This window comes from Nanorana parkeri, unplaced genomic scaffold (assembly GCF_000935625.1).
Source record: "Nanorana parkeri isolate BGI_ZX_2015 unplaced genomic scaffold, ASM93562v1 scaffold274, whole genome shotgun sequence".
Taxonomy (NCBI): domain Eukaryota; kingdom Metazoa; phylum Chordata; class Amphibia; order Anura; family Dicroglossidae; genus Nanorana; species Nanorana parkeri.
The window spans coordinates 936672-956668 of record NW_017306542.1 but is presented as its reverse complement, the minus strand read 5'-3'; the positions used below and the strand labels follow the sequence as shown (position 1 = coordinate 956668).

At 38.9% G+C, this 19997-nt stretch overlaps 1 protein-coding gene across 1 annotated transcript in view; it reads right to left on the bottom strand.

Annotated features, from left to right (window-relative positions):
* Positions 1–19997, bottom strand: part of SVEP1 (sushi, von Willebrand factor type A, EGF and pentraxin domain containing 1) — a 294647-nt gene that overhangs the window by 125724 nt on the left and 148926 nt on the right. Inside the window, exons 15-19 of the mRNA XM_018557222.1 lie at positions 18916–19098; positions 16503–16736; positions 12864–13025; positions 6763–6924; positions 4878–5039 (exon numbers count right to left, since the gene is read on the bottom strand). Coding sequence (XP_018412724.1) covers positions 4878–5039; positions 6763–6924; positions 12864–13025; positions 16503–16736; positions 18916–19098 — 903 coding nt within the window. The remainder of the gene's footprint in view (positions 1–4877; positions 5040–6762; positions 6925–12863; positions 13026–16502; positions 16737–18915; positions 19099–19997) is intronic.

Here is a 19997-nt window from a genome sequence, read left to right as displayed (position 1 = left end):
GAAATCTGCTGCTTTAAAAATCCCACAGGGCTTTGTAGCATATGAGAAATCAAACTGGCCTCTGCATAAGCTATCTCCATAGTTCCGAAAGAGAGGATGTGGAGAATGAGCGAGTGGTGTGAGACACAGCTTCAAGTACGTGACTGACACTGACAATGTTTTCTTCTTTTCTTCTTATTTACGGACATCATTTATTTACTCTATCTATTTGCCAGTAATGTCCTCACTGACAACAATGCTTTTTTCCCCCCAATGACACAATTTTTTTTACTCCATGATACCAATGCTAAGACAATCTTACTCCTGCTAACCACCGATTTCGACCTTTCTTTAAGCATAATCCACTATACCCTCCTCCCCTCCAGCAATGCAATCACCAACATCATTTCCCAGTCTTCTTATGGGTTTGGCATCTTTGGCCATCTTTATTGGCTGGCCCATGATGGGGTAACGCCTGCAAATGTGCACAGGAGTTAATTCATCTCAGCACAAAGGTGGCCCAAGAATGTACATGGTGCTGCAAGGTCTGAGATCAGTGTACACTACATTCCAAAAGAGTTTGTGAGCTAGGTGTGGTTGTCTGTGAATGGCAGTATGTGTGTTGCTATTTAGTTCTCTGGTGATTTGTTCTGGACTTGGGGCTCTGTCCCCATATTTTAATTTGTATTATCTATGCAAAAATGAAAAATGTAATACCTTTTAAAAAACAATTGCAAGCAGGAAGATAAGGTTTTTTTTTGCTTTGTTTTAAAGATAAAGTTACACTTTAATTAATACAACTGACCACCAGCTCTGGTAACAATGTGGAGGCATACAGGTCTATTCACAAAAGTGTGAAGCATTTGGAGAAGGCAGGTGAAGTGAACAATCTAGGACAAAATAGCTGATTTGGACAAATTCTCCAATTCAGCTCACTTTCCGGTTCAGCTATGCTGTCCTAGATTGTTCACTTCTCCAAACTCTTCACCCTTTTGTGAATAGACCCCATAGTGTTTACATTGATTTCCTACAAGCTCTCCTATGGAGTTCTGTGTAGCACGATCAGAAGGCCAGGAGCTGATTGTTTTAGCTCCAGGGCTGTTGGACCCCAGCTATAACTAATAGCCGGTTCTTTGTTAGATGTCCATCTGTATTCTGTAGTATACTTAACAAATTCCTTTTAACTTATTAGTGTCTGTGAGATTCTCATTGAATAGTAATTGAGTTGTATTTAATGGGTACAAGGACCACAGATTGTGTACACTATAAGTAAGCTCAGATTCAGTTTAACAATGTCCCCCTTAAGTCACCTCAACATTTTGCCTCAGCCTGCAACATGTTTTTTTTCCCTGTTAAAGTATCCCTCTTTCTAAGTTCTAATGTTAGGTGGTATGAAAAAGGAACACAACAACCTGCTCTAGCACCCATCTCGGCCTGTGATTTGTCAATGAAGGAGCAGTAGCTCACTGATGATATCATCCCTGTGCTCTCTTCCCTTCTAACATGTATACAGGGTCAGAGTGACAGCACTTATTAAAGGGTAATTCCACTTTTCCAATATTCTTGCTAAGAAGTACTTCTCATTGGTCAGCATGGTCAGGTGACCACGCTAACCCATGAGTGCTTGGCCTTGGTGAGCAAAATTCAGAATACAGAGCGCACGGCTGTGCCGCCGTGTACAGAATACGGATAGTACACCAGCACCGGCAGAGGGGAAGGAGCATTTGGCCAAAGGTAAGTATAGCATGTGGGGTCCAGATTGGAGCAGGTAATTCCATTTTGCCAAATTCACCTGAGAAAGTGGAACTACCCTTTAATGCAACAGGCAAGAGTTCTAATCAGCTCAGAATGCAGGAAGTTGAAATAAGGACAGATGCACAGCTAAAAATGCCAGTTGCATGTACAATTACAACTTAACATTGATTAACAGGTCATTTAACTAGGCTGTGTTTTTATATTTGCCTGAAGTTCTATTTTAAATGTGACATGTCGCAACCCTGGTACAACAGTTATATCTAGTTTTTATAACACATTTATGCTTTTCCATATCCTAAACTTTTGCAAGTTTTGCATTATAAAATTGCACATTCTTTGGCAAGCATATGGGATTAAGGGTTCCACTTCTGTTTATATGATTTGCTATAACATCTTGCACTATTATTCATAGGCAACTGCCTCAACTAAGAAGCTGTCTTGGTAGTGTGTACATTCATATAGCATAATAATTAATTATTATGTATTATTGCTGGGAAATCCACATGGGCCACATTAATGTATTTAACATCATTTATTACAATCCAGGAGATTCTATTTCTCAATGGGCTGTCATCCTATTATGATTAATTTATTGTAGAGTAAAAAAAAATAAAAAAAAATTGAGCACATACAGACTTCTATCAGCAAAACAGTATGAAAAGTAAAAATCATGTACAAAGTATTTAATTCCATGGCAACTGATCAGATTTAAGTTTAGTGCATTCACATTTCTAGCACTAGCAGCGGAACTCGAGACAAACATCTAAAGGCATGGATGAAATACAAAAATCTTCCCAGCGCAAATGAATCACAGCAAGCCTTCCTCCTTAATTGATTCCACCTGATCACACTGAGGCAGGGAACCTTAACATCTATAGAATAAAAATGAGAGTGCCCACTCCATGTGAAGGATCGTTTAATAATTTGCTTTAAAAAAATTGTAATGTACTCACAAGAGAAAAGTGACAAAGGGGTCTATTCACAAAGCTGCCGAGGGCAGCCGAGTGAATGACCGATCAGAAGTGAAGTGAGCCGAACACTGTTCGGCTATTCACTTCAGGCTGGTACGGCTGATTTCAGCCGTATATCGGCTGAAATCAGCCGTACATCGGCTTGCTTCGTGTGGCTTCGGATCAGCCGAATATTCTGACACGAGCATGTCAGAAAACAGAAAAAAAAAAAAAGTCGAATTCCCATTCAAAAGCATTGTGAGTTTATTGTCCTGGGGCCGAAGCCAGCCGAAGGATCGGCCGAAGCTACGGCCAGATCCTTCGGCAGCTTTGTGAATAGACCCCAAAAGCGTATTCAATGGTTCCCCTCACAGGAGGTTATCGCCCATCAGAAGCCACAGCACAGCCAAGTCAGCTCACGAGCGAAGTCATCTTCCAGCAGCAAGTGGCAAGGGTTAACGCGTTTCTGGGGCACACCCCTTCCTTGGAAGGGTTCTGAGGAAGGGGGTGCCCCAGAAACGTGTTAACCCTTGCCACTCTCTGCTGGAAGACGACTTCAGTCGTGAGCTGACTTGGCTGTGCTGTGGCTTCTGATGGGCAATAGCCTCCTGTGAGGGGAACCATTGAATACGCTTGTGTCACTTTTCTTTTGTGAGTACATTTACCATTTTTTTAAAGCAAATAATTAAACGATCCTTCACATGGAGTGTGCGCTCTCCTTTTTTCCTCATTCTATGGATGAAATACATGTAAGGGAACTATGTTACCTGTCAAATGATGTGTATTTCTGCCAATCTAGTCCTAAGATGTACAAAATTCTGCCACATAGTAAAGCCATGTCTAGCAGGGCAGGACGCCTGATTTTTCTCGACCACATATTTACAGGTTTTGTCCCTCCCCCAGTCTGCGAAAGAATAGTAAAAGGAGAAGCAGTGGACTGATAAGCTCATCTCTATGACACTGCTCTCTCCTCTAGGGAACATATTCCGTCTTAGCACATTGGCACTGAAATAAAAAATGGCTCCTTGTGTTGCTTCTGCCAGTCAAAAATCTGATGTGCAGGGACTACAAGATGCTGATACCAATTCAAATTCAGTTGAACTACATTTAGGGGTGTAGTTATAAACAGTTAGCAAAGCTAGTCACCTTGTAGACCTCTGAGAACGTTATTTCTCAGTGAACACATGCAAAATGAACCTGCTTACAGGGCTATTCACAAAAAGGTGAAGAGTTAGGCGAAAGCAATCTAGGAAAGCAATCTAGGACAACATAGCTGATTTGGAAAAAATATCCAATTCAGTCAATTTTCCAGGTCAGCTATGTTGTCCTAGATTGCTCACTTCTCCTGCCTTCTCCAAACTTTTCACCCTTTAGTGAATAACCCTTTTAGTATATTTTCTTTTTCAGGTTGAAAGTAATATAATTTAATACAGCATTGTGGCATCTTGGTGGAGCTGGGGAGCATAAACAATAAGCAGAACACAGAATGAGCATTGTAAGAGATTCACAGGATGAACGGCTCTACAAAATGTTTATAATTAACCCCCTACGTGATGTATTAATGCATACAAAGCTGAATTAATTTGTGTCTTTTATATGTGTCCTGAGCTCATCTCTACATTTTGATTGGTTGTTATGTGTTATCCCACTTTTTTTCCGTTTTGAATAAACCAGACATGGCTCACTTCTCCAGAAAATATAAAGCAGTTTGTACAATCAATGATGCGAGTGATGGATATATCAACAAACTGCACTTTATAAAAGCCAAATATCTAGAATTCACAATTAAGAATACAATTAAAATATATACACAGTACTATTTGTTCTTTTAGCTTTTCACTTCTGTAAATGCTCTGCATATGTAACAGCTAAAATCACTGCTCACATCATTGTATGTGCAGAGTGCTACAAACATAAGTATACAGTATGTAGCATGGAAAAAAAACTGTAAAGATGCCCATCATTATAGACGCAGCAGAAAGGGTGCTGCGTCTGCATTGCATTGATGAGAATGTGCCCTGACAGCTTGATATTACTTTGTAATATAAACTATGCTTTAAAGAAATATAACTTATAGGACTAATTACACTTTTAGCAAGATCTGCTACCTGTATAGCTCAGTTCATCACACAACAGGCAACAAGTTTTGCTAACACAGACAGAGAATTCCAATGAGTACAAAAGGCAGCTTACTCGAACAGTCTGTTATCGACCTGGCACCAGTCATAGTTGTTGTTCCGTAAAACGGACATGACAGGCAATACGATTTCCCTGGTTCCGGCTGGTAGTAGTCCCTGGGACAAGGATAGCATGGCACCAATCCAGTCCGAGAAAATTCACCGGCATGGCAAGGAACTTAAATATAAATAAAGGATGCAAAAATTAAATGCTTAAATCTCTGTGCTACGAGCAGAGTTCAGGAAGGTTTCGTAAATAACAAAAATGAAATCATTAATTCTGTGAAATAAGTGCACTTGCAGCAAAGGGAAATTGTGATTACAGTCATCAGGAAATATTTTATTTAATTACAGCCAACACACTAGATTATCTATTGACCAGATTAGAAAACACAATGTCCAATCTGTATATCTAGATATATTTTTTACTGTTAAGTATTATGAGCTTACTTTTTTTTATTAATAATGCAATATTTACTACATGATAACTGTTTCCTATCTGTTCATTGTAATTATCGTGTATTACGAAGAATGCCTTTGTGCGCATAATGTAATATTTATCACCAGCCTTTATGCAGCTGCTTTCTGAAGCGTGTGTTGTATAACCTTCTCGCTGGTTGCTTGCTGTATCTGATCACAGTTAATATTCCAAGACAGGTTTGGATCTCATTGGTGAATGTGAGAAACATTTTAGTGCTGATATATTTCACCTGAGGTTTTCTATAGGTAAGACATTGCCTGCATTGGGTGTGTCGGTACACACCGCAGACATTCCCAAATTGCTGACAAAATATTGTGGAGTAGACTAGTGTATTATAGTAAGGAAGCAGGTAGGCTGTGACCCATGGAAAGCACCGTCATGTTTAAAGAAGAATTACCCTTGCAGTGCAGGGGTAACCAGACTGCAAGGGTTATTTTTTATAAATCCTGGAGTTCTCCTTTAATAGCGTTCCATCTGGACTACCAAGTGTACACTAGCCTGTGGCAGAGGCACAAAGAGTTCTAAATGGGACTTTGGCAGAGTTCAAAGATACCACCGTGGGCAGGGATGTTTGCTGTTTTTGGGTATCCTGTACCCCTAACCTAATTCTGAAGTTCCTCTTTAATTTTGAGTTATTACTGGAGTGTAACTATAAAGTAGATAATTTACTAGATGGTATAGCAGTGTGCACCATAAAAATTTTATTTTTTCATTAAATCCTTTTTTTTCACCATTTGAATTATTTATTTTCTAATCTGCAGCCTTTTACAGCCACTTCCTCTCTACATGCACTCACCCCTGGACATAATTGCTGTAGACCTGCTTCCTCATAGTGACAACATTGTCCATGCCTGCACAAATTGCATTGACATTACTTTTGGCATACTCCATCAGGAGCACATGTGACAAGGTAACAAAGAAGGGCACAACTGAGAGATAGAATGTACCTGAACAAGGATCATCATACCACCAATATTATTTTATTGAGGGGTTACAGGTTTAAAAGGAATTTAAATTTTGGGAATTAAAGAACTACATTTACGTGTTAAAGCTTATATGAGATTTTAGTGATAGGGTTTACATATATGCTAGCCAAGAACAAATACTTTTATTTACTTTATTACTATACAGAAAATGCACATGGCCACACCATGTAAATGAACATGTACGTATGATACTTATATTTTTTGTAAATACAGCATTTTTTTCAGGTTCAAAGACATAGGGAGACTTTGATCCTTTTAAGCCATAAAATGTGTTAGGCTTGTTTGTACTAAGACCTACGTACAATTCATTATGGAAGCTTTGCAAAAAAATCAGTAAGCGGACAGATAATCAACAATTTACTGTATATGGAATTCTATTGCCAACAATTATTTATGTGTTTTATTGAATTCTTACACATTTATTCTCATCATACCTCCACATTCAGAGACATCCACAGATCCCCTTTTAACTGTTGACATTCCGTTTGGACAGGAGAGACAGAACTTGGATCCCATCACTGGTTGGTAAGTGCCATGTGGACAAGACTCACAGGTCTCCAGGCCATTTGAGGAGTAAGTGCCTGGCTTGCACTGAGCTGAAATAAATCACAAGTTAAATGTAGTAAAAGTATTTATTTTATGTTAAATTTAATTTGTATACTATCAATTGAATAAACCGTTTACTGCTTGGAGTGATGTTTCAACTTTTTTTTTTTTTATTGACTGTATTCAAAGAAAACAAGCTGTGGTGAGATAATTCTGAAATAACCATGCTCAAAAGACTGTCAAAAAGCTACCAAGCAGCAGGAATATATTTCCTCATTAATAATGTGAATCGTAGTTGAAAGTTTTCTTTCATTTAAACACATACTGAGTATTCACAAGCTGAAATAATCCGTAAATGAAGAAACATAAGCAGCTGAAGTTACATTTAAATCTTGTTGACTAGTGGAGCGTTAATGTGAAGCTTTCAATAGGCAGGCTTATGAAATGGAAAGGGGTGAGAGCAACTCAAGTCAAAATTTGCATATAAACTTAGTTGCCTATATTCCTGGATCATTCTGACATGCAGTTTTTATTAAAGGTAACCCCTGCTTATTGTTATCACATGCTGTGCACAAATTGTCCATGTTTGTGGCACCATTTTAAAGCTTTGTATTCTTTGAAAAAAATACAAGGCATTTTATCAATTAAAGTAGTGAGGAGGGATATATATATATACAGGTGAAACTCGAATAATTAGAATATCGTGCAAAGTTCATTTATTTCACTAATGCAACTTAAAAGGTGAAACTAATATATGAGATAGATTATCACATTAGAGTGTATTATCCGAGAAACAATAGCCACAAATAATATACAGTACCTGATCAGTTTGTAAGCAGCTTGGTTGTGACATAATATATAGGGAGCAGGCAATGAAATTTGAAATAAGCATTATAGTATATTATTTGAGAGACTATATCAACAAATATTTTTCAGTGCCTGAGCACCGGAAGAGGCCACAAAGCTGGAGACGCAAAGTATGATGTAGCATTCAATAAGCACGTGAAATTTGCCAGCTGAGCTCCAGCTGCAAAAACTTTATGTGGCACATTTACAGTGCTGGAACAAACAGAAAAGGTGGCAAACTTGGAGACACAGGCCATGATTTACCCTGCAGCAAACAGTGAAAATGTTGCACCTTCAGTTGAACTGTGAAAACATTGTGTAATAAATGTATTGAGTTGAAGCACCATAATAAGCCAGACGAGGTGTTAAGAGCAGGTAATGGTGGAAGGTATGTTTGTTTTGGCTCAGATGACACTGTAGCATCAGCAGCGGAGGTTGGTCTTTGGTAATCCAGATCCAGCTAATTTTAGTGGAAGTAAGCCAGCCTACAGTCTGTCATGGGGAGAAAGATTCTTCTCTTCATAACAAAACTTCCTTCTGCACTGAAGGCCCTCTCAGACAGCACACTGGTTTCAGAAGAAGCCAGAAGCTACTGTATAAGCTCTGGTCAGAGTCTCAGCCTGGACACCCAATAGTCCATGGGGTTCTCCCTTCTGAGTATGTCCGCATCAGCCATGGGCCAAATGTAGACAGCAATCATGTGGTTCAGGCACAGCTGGGCCGGGCTGCTGGTTTCCGTGTAAATGTCATGTTTGCACTTTTGAATTTCCCGCCGGCTTCGCCCCCCGCTGTGACGCCCGAATAGGAAACTGAAAGCCGAATGCCGGCATCGGCCGGGCGCCCACAGCAGAGGACACAGCGGGCTCGCAGGGACAAGGTAAGTGACACTTTGCACAATCATGAGTGTGGCTCAGGGTTACCGCTCTTGGTACTGAAAATTAACCCCGAGCCACACTCGGGAATACCGCCAGGGAGGTTAAGAAAACCTTTAAAGGTTTTTTTTAAATACTACTCCTCCTCCTTTCAGGAGTCAGAGGATTAGAGGCACATTAGTCATCAAACGGGATCCTGCCACTATCAGGAAATGCAGCAAAGAGGATTTTCTGCAGCAGCTCCCCAAAGTGACTCATTTTGGGCTTCCTCTGGGATGGTAGCAGAAGATTAGCCATTTTACCTTGTATTGTGTGTTTTAATTTAGACATATTTTGTGTTAAGATGATCAGGATAGGGAGGTCCCCGGGAACCATCAACAGTTTGCCATGTTCTGTAGTGATGCCTCTGGCTGGCACATAACACAGCCCCCTTTAATGGCCTTTCTAACCCTGATGACCATTTCTAAAAAGTCGGGCACGGCATTATGGATCCTTTAAAATTTGGTCCAGCAAATTGCTACATAAATTCTCCAGAACCACAAACCTTCAACCTCCTGGATTCACCGCACAGTGATCGCTACTACCTATTATACCATGCAGGTTATTAACCAAAGCAATAAAAGAAAGTTTGCTTAGAAAAGTGTCTATTCACTTAGCTTAGTAAATAAGGTGAAGCTATGTTCACTTCAATGATCCGAGTGCAAAACCAAGTCAAAGCTGTTTTTTATTTTTATTATTCTGCACATAATCACGTATTTAAATTAAGCACAACTTTACTGTTATCACTAAGCTAAGTAAACATTTATACTGTTTTATTAGATCAGTCCCAATGGTAAAAGCATGTTTCTAACAAGCTCACACATAATTCTTAAAGTTTTAAAACATCAGTCACGCTTTCTAAAGCTTAAAACCTCATCTCATCATATCACTACTGGTATGACTAATTTAAAATACAATCAATTTAATTTACAGCACAGCACAGTCTCATCTGTTTATTTCATGCACTGACACTTAGCACAATCAATTTAATTATACATTCGCACAATCAGATGAAGAAAAAAAAATATGCTTTGTGACAAGCTTGGATCTGTACTCTCAAGATATTGTTAAACGGCTTCTTTAATGTAAACCTATGCTCAGTTTAAAACTAGTAAACTAGGATTTATAGACAAAAGCACCTAGATGGGGCTGCAATTAGTTTCACACACCTTTTAGAGTCCCTTAGAACCCCAAAGCCCAGGAGATCTACTATGCAAACACCAACGTCATACATAAACTGGAGCACTGACCCACTTCACTATTGGCCTGTTAGGCCATCATTTATAGTAATGGGCCAATAGTGAGCTGCAACCAGTAGGAGAAAATGAGTTAAGAGCTCCTCCTTCAGGAACTGAAGTAAGTACAGTCTCAGTTTTAGGGCTCCTAAGTTTCTCTGCCAGGTGAAAATACCTGCAGGCACCTCTAAAGCCTCAGTCACACCAGACACCATGCGTTCCGGCCCAATTCTGGCCTCAACGCACTGCATCGCATTGCGGCCGACTCAGTATGAGGTGGGGCAGGAGGGGGTGTGGCGGTCCATTGAACTGAATGGCACCGTAGCTACGCCCTCCGGTCGCAATGCGATTGTCTACACGGGAACACAAGGCATATAATGCCTGCGGTCCGGTCCGAACAAAATAGTGCTTGCAGCATTTTGTTCAGACCAGACCGTCACAGGTCGGCTCTATATGTTCGAGAATGGAGTGATCACACACTGCTGATCGCTGAGTTCCTGATCTTCTCCCTGCAGAGAGTCAGTCATTGCTCCTCGCAGGGATTCTCCCCTCTCCGTTCCTCCAGTGCTGACTGGAGGGATGCACGGGGGTGGGGGCAGGCACAGCTTACTTTGGCTCTAGAGAGGCAGAGTCAGCTGTCTATCAGGTGGTGGGGTGCCGCGCAGCTGTGAGCTGTCAGCATTTAGAAGGCAAAGGCCCACTATATGCTGAGTTTTGGGTCACAGGGGGACATAGTAAATGGACATAAAATGTGCATAAAACAGTAGTAAAAAGTATCAAACATTCCATAGCTAAAGGGCAATACTAGACAACAAGTAAAACCAATCAGTGATCTATTGTGTGAATATTATCCAGTACACAATGCAAACATAAAAAGTTCCCTTCATGACTGAGCTTTTTTTCAGTTTCTGTTCGCTAATGACTGACGCACTTTTTACATTTTTTCTGTGTGATCCTTTCACATCAGTAATATACTTTCTTACTAAATGTACCTACACATATTATATATTGTTTTTTAGAGGACAAATAGATTATACATTTATATCACATACAGTCATGTCCAAAAATATTGGCACCACTGATTTTCTGTCAGATTATGCACCACTTGGCGCAGAAAATTGTTGCGATCACAAATGTTTAGGCATTCTCATGTTTATTTCTTTTGTTTGTATTGGTATGACACAAAAAAGTGGAGAAGAAAAACCCAAATCTGACACATTCCACACAAACTCCAAAAATGGACTAGTTTTTGTGGAAAAGCATGGACAATCTCAAGGTTACAAGTCCATCTCCAGAGATTTTAATGTTCCTGTGTCCACTGTGCGCAACATTGTCAAGAAGTTTACAGCCCATGGCACTGTAGCTAATCTCCCTGAGCGCGAACGGAAGAGAACAAATAATCAAAGATTGCAACAAAAGATTGTTCGATTGGTGGATAAAGACTTCCAGACAAATTCAAGCTGACCTTCAGGCACAGGGTACAACTTTGTCAGCTCGCTTTATTAAGAAAAGTAAAATTCACTTACAAGATTCCTCAAGAAAAAATGTTTTAAAATCACAAAGTTGGACTCCCGTCTACTCGACTTCGGAGAGTCTAAATCCACCGTATGATGGGCTCAACGTGTGGCCGCGTGTTGATGCATTTCGTCATATGACTTCCTCTTAATAAAGCACTTTTTTTACTATAATACAGTACACGATGATCTTCTAAAAAAATTTCGGAATACACTGGGGAGCTGCAGACTCTTGGAGTGGATGAAAGAGGAAGATTGCAGGCTATTACCACACTTTCTGGTGAGTGAGGGTTTACACGATTTACACATGGATAGAATATCGTAATTGGGAGTGATAAAAAAAACGGATTTGAAGAGTGTTTTCTCACTTGGACTTGAATGGACACCCTTTCATCTGTGGACTACTACTTTTGTACACTGTTTAGATTATTCCACTAACATGCCATTCATTGCATATATTCACTTGATGGTATAGGTGATAGAGTGTGTATCAGGTGTATGCACTGTGCATCAAAGGGTTAATACCTTTTAGCACAGCACACTTGATGGTATGGGTGACTGATGCATAGTGCAAACACCTGATGCACACTCTAAAGGTTAATACCTTTTAACACAGCACACTTTATGTTATAGGTGATTGATGCACAGTGCATACACCTGGTACACACTTAAAGGGTTAATACCTTTTAGCACAGCACACTTTATGTTCTATGTGGTTGATGCACAGTGCATACACCTGACACACATTCTAAGGGTTAATAGCTTTTAGCACAGCACACTTGATGGTGATTGATGCATAGTGCATACAACTGATACATACTCTAAGGGTTAATACCTTTTAGCACTTGATACGTACTCTAAGGGTTAATACCTTTTAGCACAGCACACTTGATGTTATAGGTGGTTGATGTGCAGTGCATATATTGATACTGTATATGCCTGCTTAATGTACATTCAGTGTACTTTGCTGTCTTTTTTTTTTTTAAATACCTCTGCAAAGGTGAATATGGACTTTAATCTCTTCATCCACTGTAGCCAGAATTTAGGGAGCAAATAGTCACAGAGGAGTATTTCCTTGATGTCTGTGCTGCTTCCCATGTCACCAATAACATTTAAATTTCCAAGTCATGTTTGAATGATTGGTGGCTGTTTGAGACACTTATTTTACATCACTGAGAAACAGCCAGAAGGCTGCAGTAGGTGAATTTGGGAATAGATAGACTGATCAACATCTCTACTAGGGCATGGATTGGGAAAAGGTTAAATATGTTATGCAAGGGCTACATTATATTCTTTAATTAAAATAGTACAGAAAAATAGAAAAAAAACCCATAAAATAAAATTAAACCTCCAAAATAAAAAAAAGAAGAAAAACATAAATAATGTGAAACTTCAACGGTACCATTCTTGTTAGTTACTATAACTATTACTGTAGAGTCTGCCTACAGCCTTTAACTTTTAATTTAGATTGTGTTTTACACACCTTTGCATTCAGATTTACGCTTTGAGTGGAGATACTCAGTGTAAGTGCCAGCAGGGCAGCTTTTGCAGTCCATTTGGCCCTCTTCATCCTGGTATGAGCCAATCCAGCAGCTTTCACACATGTTATGTTCAAGAGAATAAAATGTACCCTTTGGGCAGTTTACTGTGAAGACAATGAAACAAAGCAGTGATACATGCACAATTCAAATTCTGATACATACATTTTGACATACAAATTACAGAGCTGCAGGCTACCATATAAAACACAAGCCTGCAAAGTCTTGATTGCCTTTCTTTAGCCAGATCTTTGTAATCACAATGAGAAATTCACTAAGATTTATTAATGGTGTTCTTTATTGCTAAGTAATGGTTGTCTGTCTACTCTAAGGAACAACCACAGATAGCAAATGAAAAAGTACAAATGTAACAGTAAGACGATTGCCACTGATTTATCTTAATCCTTTAATGTGGCTCAAGAGTTCAGTATTTCACATTGATCAAGACATTCTAGGAGGAATGAGCTCCATGTTTCTTACTAACTACCAAGGTAGTTGCAGCACTTGACAGATTAACCTGAACACGCACGTAATAGAGCAAGGTTATAATCAGGAGTTCAACTAAACTTTTAGAAGACTTTATTACGAGTATAATGGAATTTAAAGGGCAACTGTCAGGACTACCTGGCACAATCTAGGCTGTTATCCAGGGTTAGAGGCTGATCGTTCCTGACTCCCAGAAGCAATGGTGGCTGTGGAAGAAAGCTCATCTTCTCAGACTTACACCCATGTTCAGAAAATATTAAAGTCAAAGACATCCAGGCTGCAAGCCTTTTGAAAAGATGAGCAATGCCCACTCCATTTTTCAATCAGTGCAAGTTTCTTTCAACTATACACTACCTTTAGCTAACAAAATCAAAGTCCTACAGAATATTAATGTTCTATGGCTTATAAGGCTTTATTGGTAAAACTCCCTACTATATATACCATGTCCTGTTGTTGGCATAATAAGCTTTTGGTATTCTGGCTAACAAATATTATATTGTATGAAAGACCTGACCTCTAAACCAGCAATCCTATATGCAGTATTTATCATTTAATAAAGACCCTTCTGAGAAGCATAATGTTAATTTACAGCTCTTTTGCACATGGTCGATGACTTGATGACCCTATTAGCTTTGTTCATACAGCATGTGGGTAAACATAAGTAGTATTCAAATTTATATCACACTAATTTAGACTTTTCAAAATGTAAGTAAACGTTTAGCACACATTGGAATGAAATCATTTTAGATCCACTCTGCACATATTTAACATATTTTAAAACAAGGCTCATTTTGTGGTCTTGCTTGCTTTTTATTACTAATTAAACTTAGTACTGTTTGACCCAGGCGTGCCCAGATTTCCACCTGGCACGCATTTGCAACTAGCAATTTTTGAATCTGGAGGTATAATTTGAATTCCCGATTTTGTTTTCTATTTAAAGCTTTCTACTAGGTTTCACAGTGTGCTTAAAAAATGCTTGATTAACGTTTACCTTTCAAAACCTTCTGCTTTATCTATACTAGTCATGTGCAAAAGCTGTTTACTGTGATAGCAGGCATAATGCAATGTTCTCCTGCAAAGAAATACTGCCATCTGCAGCTTGAATGTATGCAGATACTGTCATTTTGTTTTCACATAGCTGAAATGCTCTTCACATATTCAGGCTGCTTTCCATCCAAGTACAAAAAAAATGAATAGCTACCTCTGTACTGTCCATAGTACATGTATAGCGCCCTAAATTGCCACATTTTTACCTATTTAGTTAGTGAAAACACTTCAAGCATGTAACCAAGGTCTATAACTGTTGCTTTTATGAAAAGGACTAACCTTAGAAACCATTCAAAAACATTTTACATGATGAGACTTTATAATGAAAACAGTATGGGGTTGATTTTGATAAAACATATCTGTTCTCCCCACAGCAACCAACACATTCCAGTTGTCATTTTTCTAGAACAGATTACCAGAATATATGTTGACTGATTTATTGTGATCTATTTATCAGACCATCTTCTCTTTGAGGGATTTCTTTTCATAGGGGACTAGATGTTTTTGAAGAGTTGACTGATTTGACTAGTAGCTATGGGCTGTTCAGAAACCTCTCTTTTCATCATCATAGTTTTAAAAATAAAATACAACATTTATTGGCAGTGTACAGTCTATATCTAGGGCCGATGCACATGTGTGGGCTTGCAATGCAATTCCCATGCTTTATAAACACATTGCACATTTTGCTTAAAACACAATTGACAAAGACGGGCGTTCAGCAGACTTTTACTTAAACGTGTTACACTACTATTATGCAGGCGCCAAACGGTCAACCTTCACACTGATCTAGCCATATGCAATCTTGATATTCGTTTGCTCACCACATGGATCCTTTGGTAAACAATTGCAGGGTAACATTGTTAAAGGTAGTCAGCAGGTGGCCATTCATTTCAACACTGCTATCCAGGTTATTGAATTAAAATGTATACATTTTGCCTTTTGTTTTATGTCTCTCTGGTAGGCCAAATAACCTTGAGGGAATTAATTCAGTGATTAAATGTTCTAAAACAGTAAAAACTCAGATGGCTTTATTAACCTTTTCTACAAAACTCATCTATTCCAATTAATCACTAATATGAAAAGGTTGTTTCATAGCTTACAATTATGCAACTCCACTGCAGCAAAGCTTCTAGAAGCCTACATTGTTTTACAGCACAAAAAGATTCAGCTACAGACCATATAATTCATAATTATTTTCAAATTATACCAATTTACCTGGCAAGTAGGTTCAACCATTTGCTGCCTCACTTTATCTACTTTGATCAGGTGGGATAATATATTGTCTCGCTAAACCCAAAACAAGGTCAACAAAGTGAACTCTATGGGGTCTATTCACTAAGCTGCCGAAGGATCTAGCCATAGCTTCGGCTGATCCTTCGGCTTGCTTCGGCCCCAGGACCCCTTCGGTTCAGTAGAACCAAAGGGCTGCTGTAGGGCTATTCACTATAGCCTGTACAGCTCCCGAAGTCAGTCGAGCCTAAGACATATGCTTCGGCTCGACTGAGCCACGCTGAAAGTGAACCGAAGCTGGCCGAATGGCCGGCCATTGTCCGGCAGACAGCCTGCTTCTGACAGCTGGGCAGAGCCAGCCGTCATCTCACGGCTGGCTCCGGCCACTTGCAGAGAGATCAGCGGGAAATCGGGAATTTCGGATTCGTTTGCATTTGTCTTAGCTTTAATTCGGAATTCGTATGCATCCGAATCTCCGAATTTACGAAAATTCGTCCAAAACGAATTTCGGAACGAACCGAATCGCACATGTCTACTTTTAACAGATACTCTTAAGCAGATCTAAATCCACCTGCATTACATTTACTTTGTTAAAGCCCTGTGCATCGGTAGCAATTTCCCATAAAATACTGTTTTCAACTTAGTTTCATTTTATCTTGCATCCCAGTGCTGCTGATCGCCTGCAGCCGTTTTCAGCATGTCATTTTAGTGATTGAGTTTATATGTACTTTCCATGTCAGACTGTCAGAACATATGGAGGCGAGTAAAATTTTGGCCAACATATTGGTCAACGCATAAAGAAAGAGCATTAGGGGCCTTACCACACATTCGTCCTTTTAATACAGAACCTGGCCTGCAGAACAGAACTGCTCTTCCTTCTTCCAGTGAGTTACTATCTGCAATAATCATCTCTGAGGAAAAATGAAAGGAGTATAAGGGTGCCTTTCGGAGAGTCCTCTTCAGCCGATTGGTTATAGTTTCTAAAGTTTTAAGAAGGCGCTGCTGGTTATCCGCTTCCAGGGAGTCATTTCTTCTCTGTGGCAAAGGTACACTTGCTGAAAAATAGAACAGGGTCAACACATCATAATTAATATGCAACGTTTTTATTTGTATTCAAGAGAATTACTGATACACACATACAGCCCCAAAAGAAGTAAAATGGCTTCCATGTTAAATGTTTTGCATAAGTATTATTTTTTAAACAACCAAATCACTGACAGGCAATAACACATTAAACTTGTGGGAGGGCACACATCCCTTAGCTCATTTTATATGTCGCATCTCTACAGGGTTTTTTTTATTTCCCTTTTTACGTATGAGCATGATGCTGCATGCACCTGTCTTTATCTAAGAAGATATAAATATTAATGAGTATGAATGAAAGTGTGAGCATCTACTTAACTGAAAAAAGCTTGCTGTGCTTCTCAGACACTGGTGGTGCATGCTGGGATTGACAATACAGGCTTGTGACTGGCTGTGATTGGTTACCTGCAGCTCAGTCTTGCCATTTGTGCCATGGCATTTTATACTCAGCAGTAGAAGAGCAGAATGTGTCAGTGACTTTTTTTGTGGCGGATACAAATATCAGTAAGCCTATACTGTATTTATTTAGGCTACAGTATTATACTGTACACATTTTGTTTTTATTGTTGTTTTTTTTTGTTCCATTTTTATCACAGATAAAGAAACTGCAGTTCATGAACTTGATCAATTTGAAAGCATTTTACTTGAGAACTAATACATGCAGTTTGAGGTTATATAAAACAATTAGAGAGAAAATAATGTATTTAATGCTGCAGCACTTACAGTGTGTTTTTTTTTTGTTTGACAAATGATTCTAACCCTTTGGTAAGTATGTTAAGATAACTGAAGATGTGTGACAAAAACTAAACGTATGTTTAGTAGAAATGATGCATGAACATGCCTAAACTGAAATATATACCATACTTTACTCTTAATTTGCTGAACAGTGAAAGGTAATACCTTCACACCTAGGGGTCTATTCACGTAGCAGTCGAAGGATCTAGCCGTAGCTTCGGCTGATCCTTCGGCTAGCTTCCGCCCCAGGACCCCTTCGGTTCAGTAGAACCAAAGGGGTGCTGTACGGGCTATTCACAATAGCCCGTACAGCTCCTGATTATGGCCGAGCGGTTTAATTGGGTTTAAAATAATAATTGTTATTGATATTTGTTATTTCTACAATTTACACTATTAAATTCCCATACAAAATTTCCCTTAACCACAACTATTAAAGGCTCCTGTATGACAGCCAAACAAGTACCAGATCCAGTTACTAAAAGATCCACTTCCTTTTCCTGAGCCAAATTCTCATTATTTGCATTTAATACGCTCCTCCTCTCAGACACTGCAGCTCACAGTGGAAGGTTTCAGCGACAGAGGCAGTGCTGCAGCGGGCAGCATTAATTGTGGTCTAAATGAGAAGCCACAGGCTTGTGAGTCATCAGTGCCAATGCTGGCAGCCATTCCCCCTGCAGCATTTTTTCACAACCATGTCACAGACTACATAAGAGTGACAACTCTGCCATCATTGTCACCTCATAACAGGAAGCTGTATTAGGTGGACTTCACTAGCAGGATCAATAGGTAATTGTGGGATACTGAAGGCGGACTAAATGAAAACTGTGAGCGCTTTTCAGCACGGCTCAGCGCTCGACTGAGCCGCTCGGCCGTGATCGGGAGCTGTACGGGCTATTGTGAATAGCCCGTACAGCACCCCCTCGGTTCTCCTGAACCGAAGGGGTCCTGGTGCCGAAGCTAGCCGAAGGATCGGCCGAAGCTACGGCCAGATCCTTCGGCAGCTTTGTGAATAGACCCCTTAGAATTAAGTGCTGCAGCCAGTGTTTTACTTTATTTCCTTTAAAGAGATGTATATATCAGTAAATATTTTAATGAAAACTAGAGTTCCCTTTTTAAAAGTGCAGTACAACATTATCTCTCACTAAAACATTCCTGGAACTGAACAGCTAAGAAAATGAGAATTAATTGACTGAGTAAGGAAATCAATATGCTTTGTAAATCACCCCAACTGAAAAATGTTTAATTTATGGGGAACAATCAGTAACTGCGCTACTTTACATTTTAAAAGAAGATATGTTATTTTCCTACCTTACTGATATTACTACAACATTTTAGTTTAAGAAGTCAAAATGTATATTTAGTTAAAATGTTATATCATTAAATTTCCCATGTGTTTCTAATGTGGCCAGTACTAACCTGATATGTTGAAGACAAACTTAACTTTCTGATCTGGGGCAGCGATATTCATTTTTTGCCTTTTCACTCTTAGTAATGATTTAGAGTCAGATGCAGCCTTTTCCCCCAGTTCATCTTCGGTTACATCAAAAATTTCATCATAGGAGTAATCAAGTCTATTGGCAGCTCCCCATCCACCTGGTCCTGAAATAATAGTAATTAAATGTATCGGTAATGCAGCATATCCTCAATATTTGGATGTTTCATCTAGTACAACACTTTTCAGTCTCACAGAATGTCACATTATATTCCTCTACTGTTTTAATGCTAAAATATACATTTTTATAAAACAGATAAAAAGAGAATGTTTGGAGTTCTGACATAGCAAATATAATTCAATAGAACTGAGATTCATGATCTAATCAATATACAGTATTTATTGTTAGTCAACAGGTGCTTTGTTCTTTCCCTTGTGCAAAGAGAAGATACATATTTCAAAATTGATTGCACCAGTTTAGGGGAATCAACAAACTCTATAGACTTAACAAATTTGATTTAAATATCTATACATTTCTTATTAAATATGACCTCTATGCGAATCCATAAATACATGTATTACAAAATTAACACCATAAAGAAACAAAAGCAAAAATCACAAGACATATCAAACTAACAAGGAAATTCCTTTAAAAACCATGGTAATGAGTTAAAAACCTCCATGGACTGAATGTTATATTCTGAAAACATATATTCTACGCATCCTTTTGTTAGTGCTCTTGAATAGGAAAAGGCTCTTTTAAACAGCGTCAACTGTTTTTAGAAGAACATACATGTATCTCTACCACACATATCAATTTAATTGGCTTAGATATACTCCAATCAATCATATCTAGGTTCAGAGTGGGGGTGGGAAGGGATTTAAAAATGGTCACAAGCTGGATAATTCCACTCTAGTTGCTAGATTTGCCAGCTTATAGACTTCTTATAGTCCAAATATACACATGTTTTAGATTATATTAGCCACCATGCAATGTAAAAAGACACAGCAATCATGTCCATTTCGTTGATGTGATTTCTCAGACAGAAAGTATCAACAAACATGC